Genomic DNA, 12488 nt, shown 5'->3' on the forward strand with positions numbered 1-12488 from the left:
ATGTGGCCTTGATGTCAAGGGCAGTCACTCTCACTTCCGGAGCTCAGTTCTTTTGTCCATGTTTGAAGCGAGGCAGGGAGTGCTCGGAAAGCAGCTGATTGGTGAGTAGTATTGGTGAGTATTTCTAGTCTTTAATGTAAAAATTAAGGTCTTTAGTTTGTGTTTAGGTCTCTGGTCTTTTTTTTCTCTCTTTCTTAGATATAGCTTGTTAAGTATACAGTCGATACTGGTGTAAAAAAAAATCAATTACAATAAAGTATAAAGGGGAGGATTCTTCAAGTATAAAGAGCAGGGATACTAGAGTAATTAATTAATATAATAATATAATCAAGCAGATTATGGGGAAAAGGCAGGAAAGTTAATGAGGATTATCGGATCAGCCATGATCTCATTAAATGGCGGACCGGTCTCGATGGGCCAAATGGCCTCCTTCTGCTCCTATGTGTTATGGTCTTATTTTTGTTGCATTTGTGTGAATTCCTTAGTGTCTGAGTTAAGAGTAAACAATTTAAAATTTTTGTTAGCTTTCAGTGTAAATAGTTTGTTTGGTATTATGTTTAGTAATAACACTGCAAATATTTTAAAAATCCTCACCGACTGACTAACAAAAAAACTGTACAAAGTGCAAGAGCTCATATTTGAGCATGATTAAATGCTATAGCTCACCAATTTGATCTGGTGACAAATTGACAACAGACCTACTGAAACAATCAAAGCTCCAGATTAACATTGTATTGGCTTTGATGACCTTAAACTGTGACTTTTGTTTATAGTTCAGAACACTACCTGAATCTGTGTAGTTAAATAGTACAGTATGAGGAATACAGTGAAAAACTCAGTAACCCCAATAGATATAAAAAAAACTATTCACTACTGTGACCAGACAGTAATAAAGCATAACCAATAACCAGTTAAATTTGTCATTTATTTTACATGTTCATAATTAACTTACTGGGTTTTAACCATACCTTTGTAAGCATGAGAGTTGAATTGGTCTCCTTTTGTAGACATGCATGCCAGGTATGAAGAGGGATTGTGGGGGTGCTGCTGCCGTCCTAGGAGCCTTCAGAGCTGCTGTGAAACAGGTGAGTATGTACCTTTCGTTTTTCCGGTAGTAAGGGACCCCAGAAATTGTATTAAATGAGGGATTTTTAAAAAAATTTTATTTGTGAAATATGTTTCAGAGATTCTTTCTCTTTTCTTTGCCTTACTTTCCTGAAGCTGACTCTTGCTGGATACAATTTAATGAGCACGGGGCAACATCTACTCCTCTAAGTGGCTTTAGGCAGGTCAGGTTGCAGCTTAATAGAGCCGGGATTAAGTTCCTTTCCGAGCAATTTATGAATGCTATTAGGGAGGATTTAAATTAATTGGTAGTGGTATGGGGATCAGGAGGAATTATCAGAAAGGAATACCAAGGTACACAGAATACTGGGAGAGGCAGGTAGTACTAGAGTAGGGAATAGTAAGTTATTGGACCTGATTAGAGTAAGGGAGAAAGTAATAAAGTCTAAATCAGGGTTAATGTACATGTATGTGAATGCACAGATTGTGGTTAATAAGATTGGTGAGTTACTGGCACATGTAGACATGTGGAAATATGATGATGTGGCCATAACAGAGACCTGGTCAAAGGGCAGAACTGGGTGTTAAATATTCCTGGATGCTAGGTATTCAGGAAAGTGTGTGGAGTGGCAATATTGCTGAAGGCAAGCATTGCAGTGCTAGAGAGAGAGGATGTCCCAGAGGGATCAAGGACAGAATCTATTTGGCTAGAACAAAGGAACAAAAAAGGTGCAATTACACTGCTTATATAGTCTATAGGCCAACAACTAGTAGAAAGGATGTAGAGTAGGCTTGTCCAACCCATGGGCTGCTTTGTGACCTGTGAAGCCCCCCTATGTGGCCCCAGAAATGATTGTTCAAAATGTTTGTAAGACAGATCAGTGAGATGAAGATTTCTGCAAGGGCCACTCCTCCAATCACAGACTGTTCCACTCCCATGTTTGCTGCAAATGGGCTGAGCCTATCAGCTGCAAACGTGGGAGAGAAACAAGCTGTGATTGGAGGAACAGTGAACACCAACAACTGAGAGCATGTGGAGGTAAGGAGAGACTCTGGGGCGCGCTGGGGCCACTGCTCAACACACTTTGCCCCTGCTCTTGTCACTAACCCCCGGCTCTTCTTGCACTCTCCCCGCTTTTCTTCCCCCCACCCCAGCTCTGTCCACTGTCCTCGGCTCTCCCCGCTTTACCCCTCCAGCACCACCCCTCCACCCAATGCCCCTGAACTATGCAGCAGGTGGATTTTCAACTGGGTTTGTTTGTTACGGCACAATCCAAATTGTCTTAGCAAAACTGAAGCATTGAACACCCATCCATATGGATTACTGACATTTTTACTGAAAATACCCAAACCAGATACCTGATTGATGTAATGCTTACTGTTATTACCCATCCAAATACAGAATTGACCATTCATAAAATGTTAATTATAAGTGTGTGTGTGTGTGTGTGTGTGTGTGTGTGTGAGAGAGAGGGGGGCTGTGTGTGTGGGGGCTGTGTGTGTGTGTGGGGGCTGTGTGTGTGTGTGGGGGCTGTGTGTGTGTGTGGGGGCTGTGTGTGTGTGTGGGGGCTGTGTGTGTGTGTGGGGGCTGTGTGTGTGTGTGGGGGCTGTGTGTGTGTGGGGGGGCTGTGTGTGTGTGGGGGCTGTGTGTGTGTGGGGGCTGTGTGTGTGTGGGGGCTGTGTGTGTGTGTGGGGGCTGTGTGTGTGTGTGGGGGCTGTGTGTGTGTGTGGGGGCTGTGTGTGTGTGTGGGGGCTGTGTGTGTGTGTGGGGGCTGTGTGTGTGTGGGGGCTGTGTGTGTGTGTGGGGGCTGTGTGTGTGTGTGGGGGCTGTGTGTGTGTGTGGGGGCTGTGTGTGTGTGTGGGGGCTGTGTGTGTGTGTGGGGGCTGTGTGTGTGTGTGGGGGCTGTGTGTGTGTGTGGGGGCTGTGTGTGTGTGTGTGGGGGCTGTGTGTGTGTGTGTGGGGGCTGTGTGTGTGTGTGTGGGGGCTGTGTGTGTGTGTGGGGGCTGTGTGTGTGTGGGGGGGTCTGTGTGTGTGTGGGGGGGTCTGTGTGTGTGTGGGGGGGCTGTGTGTGTGTGTGTGGGGGGGCTGTGTGTGTGTGTGTGGGGGGGCTGTGTGTGTGTGTGGGGGGGCTGTGTGTGTGTGTGGGGGGGCTGTGTGTGCGTGTGTGTGGGGGCTGTGTGTGCGTGTGTGTGTGGAGGCTGTGTGTGTGGGGGCTGTGTGTGTGTGTGTGGGGGCTGTGTGTGTGTGTGTGGGGGCTGTGTGTGTGTGTGTGGGGGCTGTGTGTGTGTGTGGGGGGGCTGTGTGTGTGTGTGGGGGTGCTGTGTGTGTGTGTGTGGGGGCTGTGTGTGTGTGTGTGTGTGGGGGCGGTGTGTGTGTGTGTGTGGGGGCGGTGTGTGTGTGTGTGTGTGGGGGCTGTGTGTGTGTGGGGGCTGTGTGTGTGTGGGGGCTGTGTGTGTGTGGGGGCTGTGTGTGTGTGGGGGCTGTGTGTGTGGGCTGTGTGTGGGGGCTGTGTGTGTGGGCTGTGTGTGGGGGCTGTGTGTGTGTGTGTGGGGGCTGTGTGTGTGTGTGTGGGGGCTGTGTGTGTGTGTGTGGGGGCTGTGTGTGTGTGTGTGTGGGGGCTGTGTGTGTGCGCGGCGGCTGTGTGAGTGTGAGTGCGCGGCGGCTGTGTGAGTGCGCGGCGGCTGTGTGAGTGCGTGGCGGCTGTGTGAGTGCGCGGCGGCTGTGAGTGCGCGGAGGCTTTGTGAGTGTGAGTGCGCGCGAGGCTGTGTGAGTGCGAGTGCGCGCGAGGCTGTGTGAGTGCGAGTGCGCGAGAGGTCCGTGCGTGTGTGAGAGAGGGGGCAGGGCGCGCGCGTGTGTGAGAGAGGGGGCAGAGCGCGCACGTGTGAGAGAGGGGGCAGGGCGCGCGCGTGTGTGTGAGAGGGGGCAGGGCGTGCGCGTGTGAGAGAGGGGGCTGAGCGCGTGTGAGAGAGGGGCAGAGCGTGCGTGTGTGAGAGAGGGGCAGAGCGTGCACATGTGAGAGAGGGGCAGAGCGTGCGCGTGTGAGAGAGGGGCAGAGCATGTGTGTCTGTGAGAGAGGGGCAGAGCGTGCACGTGTGAGAGAGGGGCAGAGCGTGTACGTGTGAGAGAGGGGCAGAGCGTGCGCCTGTGAGAGAGGGGCAGAGCGTGCGCGTGTGAGAGAGGGGCAGAGCGTGCGCGTGTGAGAGAGGGGCAGAGCGTGCGCGTGTGAGAGAGGGGCAGAGCGTGCGCGTGTGAGAGAGGGGCAGAGCGTGAGCGTGTGAGAGAGGGGGCAGAGCATGTGTGTGTGTGTGCGCGCGAGAGTGGGCAGAGTGTGTGTATGTGTGTGTGCGAGAGGGGGCAGTGTGTGTGTGTGCGAGAGGAGGCAGAGTGTGTGTGTGTGTGTGTGTGTGTGTGAGGGAGCAGAGTGTGTGTGAGAAAGAGAGGACAGAGTGTATGTGTGTGAGAAAGAGGGGGCAGAGTGTGTGTGTGAGAGAGGGGGCAGAGTGTGTGTGTGTGTGTGTGTGTGAGGGAGCAGAGTGTGTGTGAGAAAGAGAGGGCAGAGTGTATGTGTGTGTGAGAAAGAGGGGGCAGAGTGTGTGTGTGAGAGAGGGGGCAGAGTGTGTGTGAGAGAGGGGGCAGAATGTGTATGTGTGTGTGTGTGAGGGGTAAATGTGTACGTGTTGTTCAGACCCACTGGGGATAGTGCGCTGCAATATCTTGCCCTACTGCTCCCCGAGATGCAACAAATGTGAAAAGGTTTGATCGACTCGCCCGATTGTTTAATTTAGGTTAACAGAATATGAACAGAATACAGGTTTGTAAACTTAATAAGTAAATATCTATTTATTGAACAGTTTGTCTTTAACCAGTGGCAAAAAAAATAAATATGAACTGCTGGTTTCTAACTGTAACCCAAACTCTACCCCATTCATAAATCCACATACAAGACACATAAAAATATGGATTTTAAGGGTGGGATAAGACAGTTCAATAGCACCAATTCCGGTGGGTTGATTTTGATCGATGTCTTCCAAATTCCTTTTGGTTCTTGTTGATGACACAAGGTGGTCTTCCAGCACTTTCAGTGTTTAGTTCACTGGTTGAGCACTTGCCCTTCAATGTCTCTAACAGTGATTTTCCCCATTGCCTCTTGACAGTGGTTTTCAGAGAGAGCAGGTTATAGAGATATGAGGAGAATAAGCCAGCTAGCTATGATTTACTAGAATCTTAAACATATAGGTGCAAGAGGTTTTAGGTCTTTTTACTTTCAGGCTAGGAGCTATTCTGCTGCACTTCTCTCACATAAACCCTAGTCACCTGGTCAGGAACCATAAGAACATAAGAAATAGGAGCAGGAGTAGGCCATTTGGCCCTTAAGCCCACCCCGTAATTCATTAAGATTATGGCTAATCTGCCCCAGGTCTCAACTCCTCTTTCATGCCAGCTCCTTATAGCCCTCAACTCCCCGATATTTTAAAAAATCTATCTAACTCCTCTTTAAATACTTCCAGTGAGCTAGCCTCCACAGCTCTCTGGGATAGAGAATTCCAGACATTCACTACCCTCTGAGAGAAGAAATTCCTGTGCATCTCAGTTTTAAAAGAGTATCCCCTTATTCTGTAACTATGTCCACTAGTTCGCGATTCCCCCAATTGTGCAAACACCTTCTCAACATCTACCCTGTCAAGCCCCCTCAGAATCTTGTACATTTCAGTAGGATCACCCCTCATTCTTCTAAACTCTAATGAATAAAGGCCGAACCTGTTTAGCCGTTCTTGATAAGCCAACCCCTTCATCCCAGTGGTCAGCCCATTAAAACGATGTTGCCAGGCAGTTCCCCAACAGACCACACCCCTCCTCAGCACCAGCCTGTCTTTCATGGCACACTCTGTTTCAGGACAGCAACATTGTATATATCCCTTACATTGTTCCAGTGGACATGTCTTTCAAACTGTGGCCATTGTAATTTTAATCCGCAGCTCAACAGAAATAAAAAGATATATTCTTTACTGTGTGTTTGTGTGTGCGCGCGTAAGGGGTGAGTATGTGTGAAGGGTGTGTGTGTCTGTGTGGGTGAGAGGTGAGTGTACGTGTGTGTGAGGTGAGTGTGTCTGTGTGGGGGGGGTGTGTGAGAGAGGCGACACACACTCTCATACACAGGAACATCCCTCTCACACACATATGCGCACGCACGCACACACTCTCCCTGTGCACGCATGCACGTACACACACACACACTCTCACCCTCACCCCTTACAAACACTCTTCCCTCACACACTTATCCCTTACACTTACACACACACACACTGCTCATACGTGCACGCACACACATTCACCCCTCACACACATGCACACATGCATGTGCACACAAGCACACATATACATACACATGCCTGACACACACTCACCCCACACACGAGTACACACACACCCCTTAGACATGCAGACACACACTGTAAGCACACACGCACTCACCCCTCACACAAACTCACGCTCACTCCTCACGCACATACACACACAGGCTTGGAGTTGAACACACACACTCTCACCCTTTCACACTCTAATCGTCATCTTTATTTCCCATTTTAAAAAAATTATCAATTTATTGTTTTGGCTTTTTTTTTGCTCAGCAAGTTGTTTCTTTTCATACATCAGCTTTTTGTTTGAAATTCCTATTTAATGTTGTGCCAAACCTTATCTTTCTGCACCTTGTTAATCGGCTCATTGAGTGTGAGAAAAAATTGAAATGTGCCCCCCCCCCGCCCCCCCATGCAAAAAAGCTTGGACAAGCCTGATGTAGAGAAACAAATTTACAAGGAAATTACAGAGAGGTTTGAGAAGTATAGAGTAATTGTAATGGGGGACTTGGATTATCCGAATATAGAATGGGATGTTAGCAGTGTAAGGGGCAGAGAGGGGCAACAGTTCCTTAAGTGTGTTTAGAAAATTTTGTACAGTAGTACGTCCAACGAGAGGGGAGGCACTGCTAGACCTGGTTCTTGGGAATGAGTTGGGCCAAGTGGATCAAATATCAGTAGGAGAACATTTAGGGGACAGTGGTCATTGTGTAATAATGTTTAGGTTGGTTATGGAAAAGGATAAAGAACAATATAGAGTAATAATAATTAACTGGGGGAAAGCCAACTTCAATGGGGCAAGAATGGATCTGGGCCGAATAATTTGGAATCAAAGGTTGGCAGGCGAAACTGTGGCTGAGCAGCCTTCAAAGAAGAGATAATTCGGGCACAACCAAGGTATATTCCATCGAAAGGGAAATTAGGGTAAACAAATCCAGAGCTCCCGGGATGACAAAAGAGATACAAATTAAGATGAAGAAGAAAAAGTGTGATTATGACAGATGTCAGGCAGATAATAAAATGGAGAACCAGGCTGAATATAGAAGGTTCAAATGGGAAGTGAAAGAGCAAATGAGAGAAGCAAAGAGAGAGTATGAGAAGAGACAGCCAAAATACTAAGGAATCCAAAGGTTTACTGTAAGCATATAAGTAGTAAAAGGGTGGTAAAATGAGGAGTAGGGCCCATTAGGGACAAGAAAGGGGATTTACACAGGGAAGTAGGGGGAATAGCTGAGGTGTTAAATGAATACTTTGCAACTGTATTTACCAAGGAAGAAGATGCTACCCAGGCCATGGTGAAAGAGGAGGTAATTAATACACTAGAAGGACTTAAAACTGATGAGGAGGAGGTATTAGGTAGGGTATCTATACTTAAAGTTGATTAAGAACCAGGACTGGATGAAATGGATCCATGGATACTGAGGGAAGAGAAAGTGGGAATGCAGAGCACTGGCCATAATTTTCCAGTTTTCCTTAGACTTCCAGAAGACTGGAGAATTACAAGTGTTACTCCCTTGTTTAAAAAAGCGTGTAAAGATGAGTCTAGCAACTACAGGCCAGTCAGTTTAACTGCGATGATGAGGAAACTTGTAGAAACAATAATTTGGGACAAAATTAATAGTCAGATGGACAAATGCGGGTTAATTAAGGAAGGCCAGAACAAATTTGTTAAGGGAAAATCTTGTAACTAACTTGCTGGAGACTTTTGAAAAGCTAACAGAAGATTGATGAGGGCATTGCTGTTGACCTGGTGTACGTGGACTTCCAAAAGGCATTTGATACAGTGATGCACAACAGACATATGGGCAAAGTTATAGCTCATGCAATAAAAGGGAAAGTAGCAACATGGCTACGAAATTGGCTGAGTGACAGAAACAAGAGAGTAGTGGTTAATGGATGTTTTTCTGGCTGGAGGGAGGTCCGTAATGGAGTTCCCCAGGGGTTAGTGTTGGGACCTTGCTCCTTCTGATCAATATTAATGACCTACACCTGGGGGTAGAGGGCACAATTTCAAAATTTTCAGATACGAAACTTGGAAGCATTGGATGCGCAGAGGATAGTGTAGAACTTCAAAAGCACATAAACAAGTTGGTGGAATGGGTGGAGAGGTGGCAGATGAAGTTTAATGTGGAGAAATATATGGTGATTCATTTTAGAACCATAGAACACTACAGCACAGAAAACAGGCCATTCGGCCCTTCCAGTCTGTGCCGAAATATTATTCCGCTAGTCCCATTGACCTGCACCCAGTCCATAACCCTCCAGAGCTCTCCCATCCATGTATCTATCCAATTTATTCTTAAAACTTAAGAGTGAGCCCACATTTACCATGTCAGATGACAGCTCGTTCCACAATCTCACCACTCTAAGTGAAGATGTTCCCCCTAACGTTCCCCCTAAACCTTTCCTCTTTAACCCTAAAGCCATGTCCTCTCGTGTTTATCTCTCCTAATCTAAGTGGAAAGAGCCTACTCGCATTTACTCTGTCTATACCCCTCATAATTTTGTAAACTTCTATCAAATCTCCCCTCATCCTTCTACGCTCCAAGGAATAAAGTCCTAACCTGCTTAATCTTTCTCTGTAACTCAACTCCTTAAGACCCGGCAACATCCTAGTAAATCTTCTCTGCACTCTTTAAATCTTAAAGATATCCTTCCTGTAGTTAGGCGACCAGAACTGCACACAATACTCCAAAGTTGGCCTCACCAATGTCTTATACAACCTCACCATAATATCCCAACTCCTATACTCAATACTTTGATTTATGAAGGCCAGTATGCCAAAAGCTTTCTTTACAAAAAACCAAAAAACTGCGGATGCTGGAAATCCAGAACAAAAACAGAATTACCTGGAAAAACTCAGCAGGTCTGGCAGCATCGGCGGAGAAGAAAAGAGTTGACGTTTCGAGTCCTCATGACCCTTCGACAGAACTAGGCGAATCCCAGGAAGGGGTGAAATATAAGCTGGTTTAAGGTGGTCAACCTTATTTACCTGTGACGCCACTTTCAAGGAACTATGTATCTGAACTCCCAGATCCCTTTGTTCCTCCGCACTCCTCAGTGCCCTGCCATTTACTGTGTATGTCCTACCTTGGTTTGTCCTTCCGAAATACAACACTTCACACTTTTCTGCATTAAATTCCATCTGCCATTTTCTGGCCCATTTTTCCAGTTGGTCCAGATCCCTCTGCAAGCTTTGAAAGCCTTCCCCGCTGTCCACAATGCCTCCAATCTTAGTGTCATCAGCAAACTTGCTGATCCAATTCACCACATAATCATCCAGGACCATGCAAACTCTGCACTCTCAGAATTTCTCCTTTGAATGCCTTCCACTTACTGAACACATCCTTGCCAGAAAACAACTTATGCCAATCCACTCTTCCTAGATCCTTTCTCATTTCCACAAAATTGGCCTTTCTCCAATTTAGAATCTCAACTCGAGGACCAGACCTATCCTTATCCATAATTAGCTTAAAACTAATGACATTGTGGTCACTGGACTCAAAATGTTCGCCTACACATACTTGTGTCACCTGACCTGTCTGGTTCCCTAATAGGAGATCAAGTATTGCATCCTCTCTCGTTGGTACCTCTATATATTGATTTAGAAAACTTTCCTGAACACATTTGACAAACTCCATGCCATCCAGCCCTTTTACAGTATGGGAGTTCCAGTCAATATGTGGAAAGTTAAAATCTCCTACTATCACAACTTTCTGTTTCTTACATCAGTCTGCTATCTCTCTACAGATTTGCTCCTCCAATTCTCTCTGACTATTGGGCGGTCTATAATACAGCCCTATTAGTGTGGTCACACCTTTCCTGTTCCTCAGCTCCACCCATATGGCCTCTGTAGACGAGCCCTCCGGGCTGTCCTGCTTATGCACAGCTGTGATATTTTCCCTGACTAGTAATGCCACTCCTCCCCCTTTCATCCCTCCCCCTCTATCACATCTGAATCAACGGATCCCCGGAACATTGAGCTGCCAGTCCTGCCGCACCTGCAACCATGTCTCACTAATAGCAATAACGTCGTATTCCCACGTGCCAATCCATGCCCTAAGCTCATATGCCTTTCTGGCAATACTCCTTGCATTGAAATAGATGCACCTGAGAACATTTCTATCACGTACGGACCCTTGATTTCTGTCTATACATGCATTCCTCGCTTGACCTTCATCCTCCTCCACCTCACTATCTGCTCTAACACTCTGGTTCCCCTCCCCCTGCATATTTAGTTTAAACTCCCCCGGAGCAGCACTAGCAAACCTACCCGCAAGGATGTTAGTCCCCCTCCAGTTCAGGTGCAAACGTCCCGTCGGAACAGGTCCCACCTTCCCTGGAACAGAGCCCAATTGTCCAGAAACATGAAGCCCTCCCTCCTGCACCATCTCCTTAGCCACGTATTTAGCTGCATTATCCTCCTATTTCTAGCCTCACTAGCATGTGGCACAGGTAATACTCCTGAGATCGCAACCCTGGAGGTCCTGTCCTTCAACTTTGCACCTAACTCCCTAAACTTTTTTTGCAGGACCTCCTCCTCCTTCCTATCCACGTCATTGGTCCCTACATGGACCACGACATCGGGCTGCTCACCCTCCCTCCTGAGAATACTGAGAACTCGATCCGAAATATCGTGGACCCTGGCACCAGGGAGGCAACAGACCATCCGGGATTCTCGATCTCTCCCCCAGAACTTCTTTTCTGTCCCCCTATCGAATCCCCTATTACTACTGCTCTCCTCTTTTCCCTCCCTCCTTTCTGAGCTGAGGGTCTAGCCTCGAGAGTTGACCAGTACAACTTGTCCCTGGTAGGTTGTCCCCACCAACAGTATCCAAAACGGTGTTCCTATTGTTGATGGGAACAGCTACAGGGGTGCGCTGCTCTTTCTGTCTATTCCCCTTCCCTCTCCTGACATTCACCCAGCTGCCTGCCTCCTGACTTTTAGGGGTGACTGTCTCCCTGAAACTCCTGTCTATTATTGCCTCTGCCTCCCGAATGATCCGAAGTTCATCCAGCCCCAGCTCCAGTTCCCTAACTCGGCTTCTCAGGAGCTGCAGCTGGATGCATCTTTTGCAGGTGTAGTCACCAAGGACAATTGTGCTGTCCACGACTTCCCACATGCTGCATTCGGAGCATTCGACTGCCCCAACTGCTGCCTCCATTACCTACTCCTAATGTAATTAAAGGACTTTACCCGGCCCTACCCCACTGGGAGCAAGCTCGTCCTCAGCCTCTGCTCACCGAAGCCTCTCGAGCTAAAGCCTCAAAGCTCCACTCCTTCACTGGGCCACTCACACACCATCCGCTCCTCTTCAGCTTCCCCTCCTTTTATTTTCAATCTCCGCACTCTTTTTACAATGAACTCCCCTCGCTCACCGCGCTCTTTTTACAATGAACTCCCCTCGCTCACCGCACTCTTTTTACAATGAACTCCCCTCGCTCACCGCGCTCTTTTTAAAACGAACTCGCCTCGCTCACTGTGCTCTTTTTAAAATGAATTTTTGTTAGGAAGAACATGGAGAGACAATATAAAATAAAGGATACAACCCTGACAGAGGTACAGCAGCAGAGATACCTGGGTGTGTATGTCAATGAAGGTAGCAGTACAGGTTGAGAGGGTGGTTAATAAAGCACACAGTATCCTAGGCTTTTTAATAGGGGCATAGAGTACAAGAGCAAGGAGGTTATTATTGAACTTGTATAACACGCTAGTTAGACCTCAGCTGGTGAATTGTGTTCAGTTCTGGGCGCTGCACTTTAGGAAAGAAGTGAAGGCATTTGAGAGAGTGCAAAAAAGATTCACAAGGATGGTCTCAGGGATCGGGGGAAGTGATAGCATAGTGGTATTGTCGCTGGACAAGTAATCCAAAGACCCAGGGTAATGCCCTGGTGAGCCGGGTTCAAATCCTGCCACAGCAGATGGTGGAATTTGAATCTTATGATGACCATAAAACCATTGTCAGTTTTTTTTTATTCGTTCTTGGGATGTGGGTGTCGCTGGCTAGGCCAGCATTTATTACCCATCCCTAATTGCTCTTGTTCAGAGGGCATTTAAGAGCCAACCA

General features: G+C 47.3%; 1 protein-coding gene across 1 annotated transcript in view; it reads left to right on the forward strand.

Moving 5' to 3' along the window:
- LOC121279309 (probable aminopeptidase NPEPL1) overlaps window positions 1-12488 on the forward strand; it is a 48784-nt gene that overhangs the window by 20514 nt on the left and 15782 nt on the right. The window contains exon 7 of the mRNA XM_041190454.1: window positions 1008-1085. Coding sequence (XP_041046388.1) covers window positions 1008-1085 — 78 coding nt within the window. The remainder of the gene's footprint in view (window positions 1-1007; window positions 1086-12488) is intronic.

This window comes from Carcharodon carcharias, chromosome 6, assembly GCF_017639515.1.
Source record: "Carcharodon carcharias isolate sCarCar2 chromosome 6, sCarCar2.pri, whole genome shotgun sequence".
In the NCBI taxonomy this organism is placed as follows: Eukaryota; Metazoa; Chordata; class Chondrichthyes; order Lamniformes; family Lamnidae; genus Carcharodon; species Carcharodon carcharias.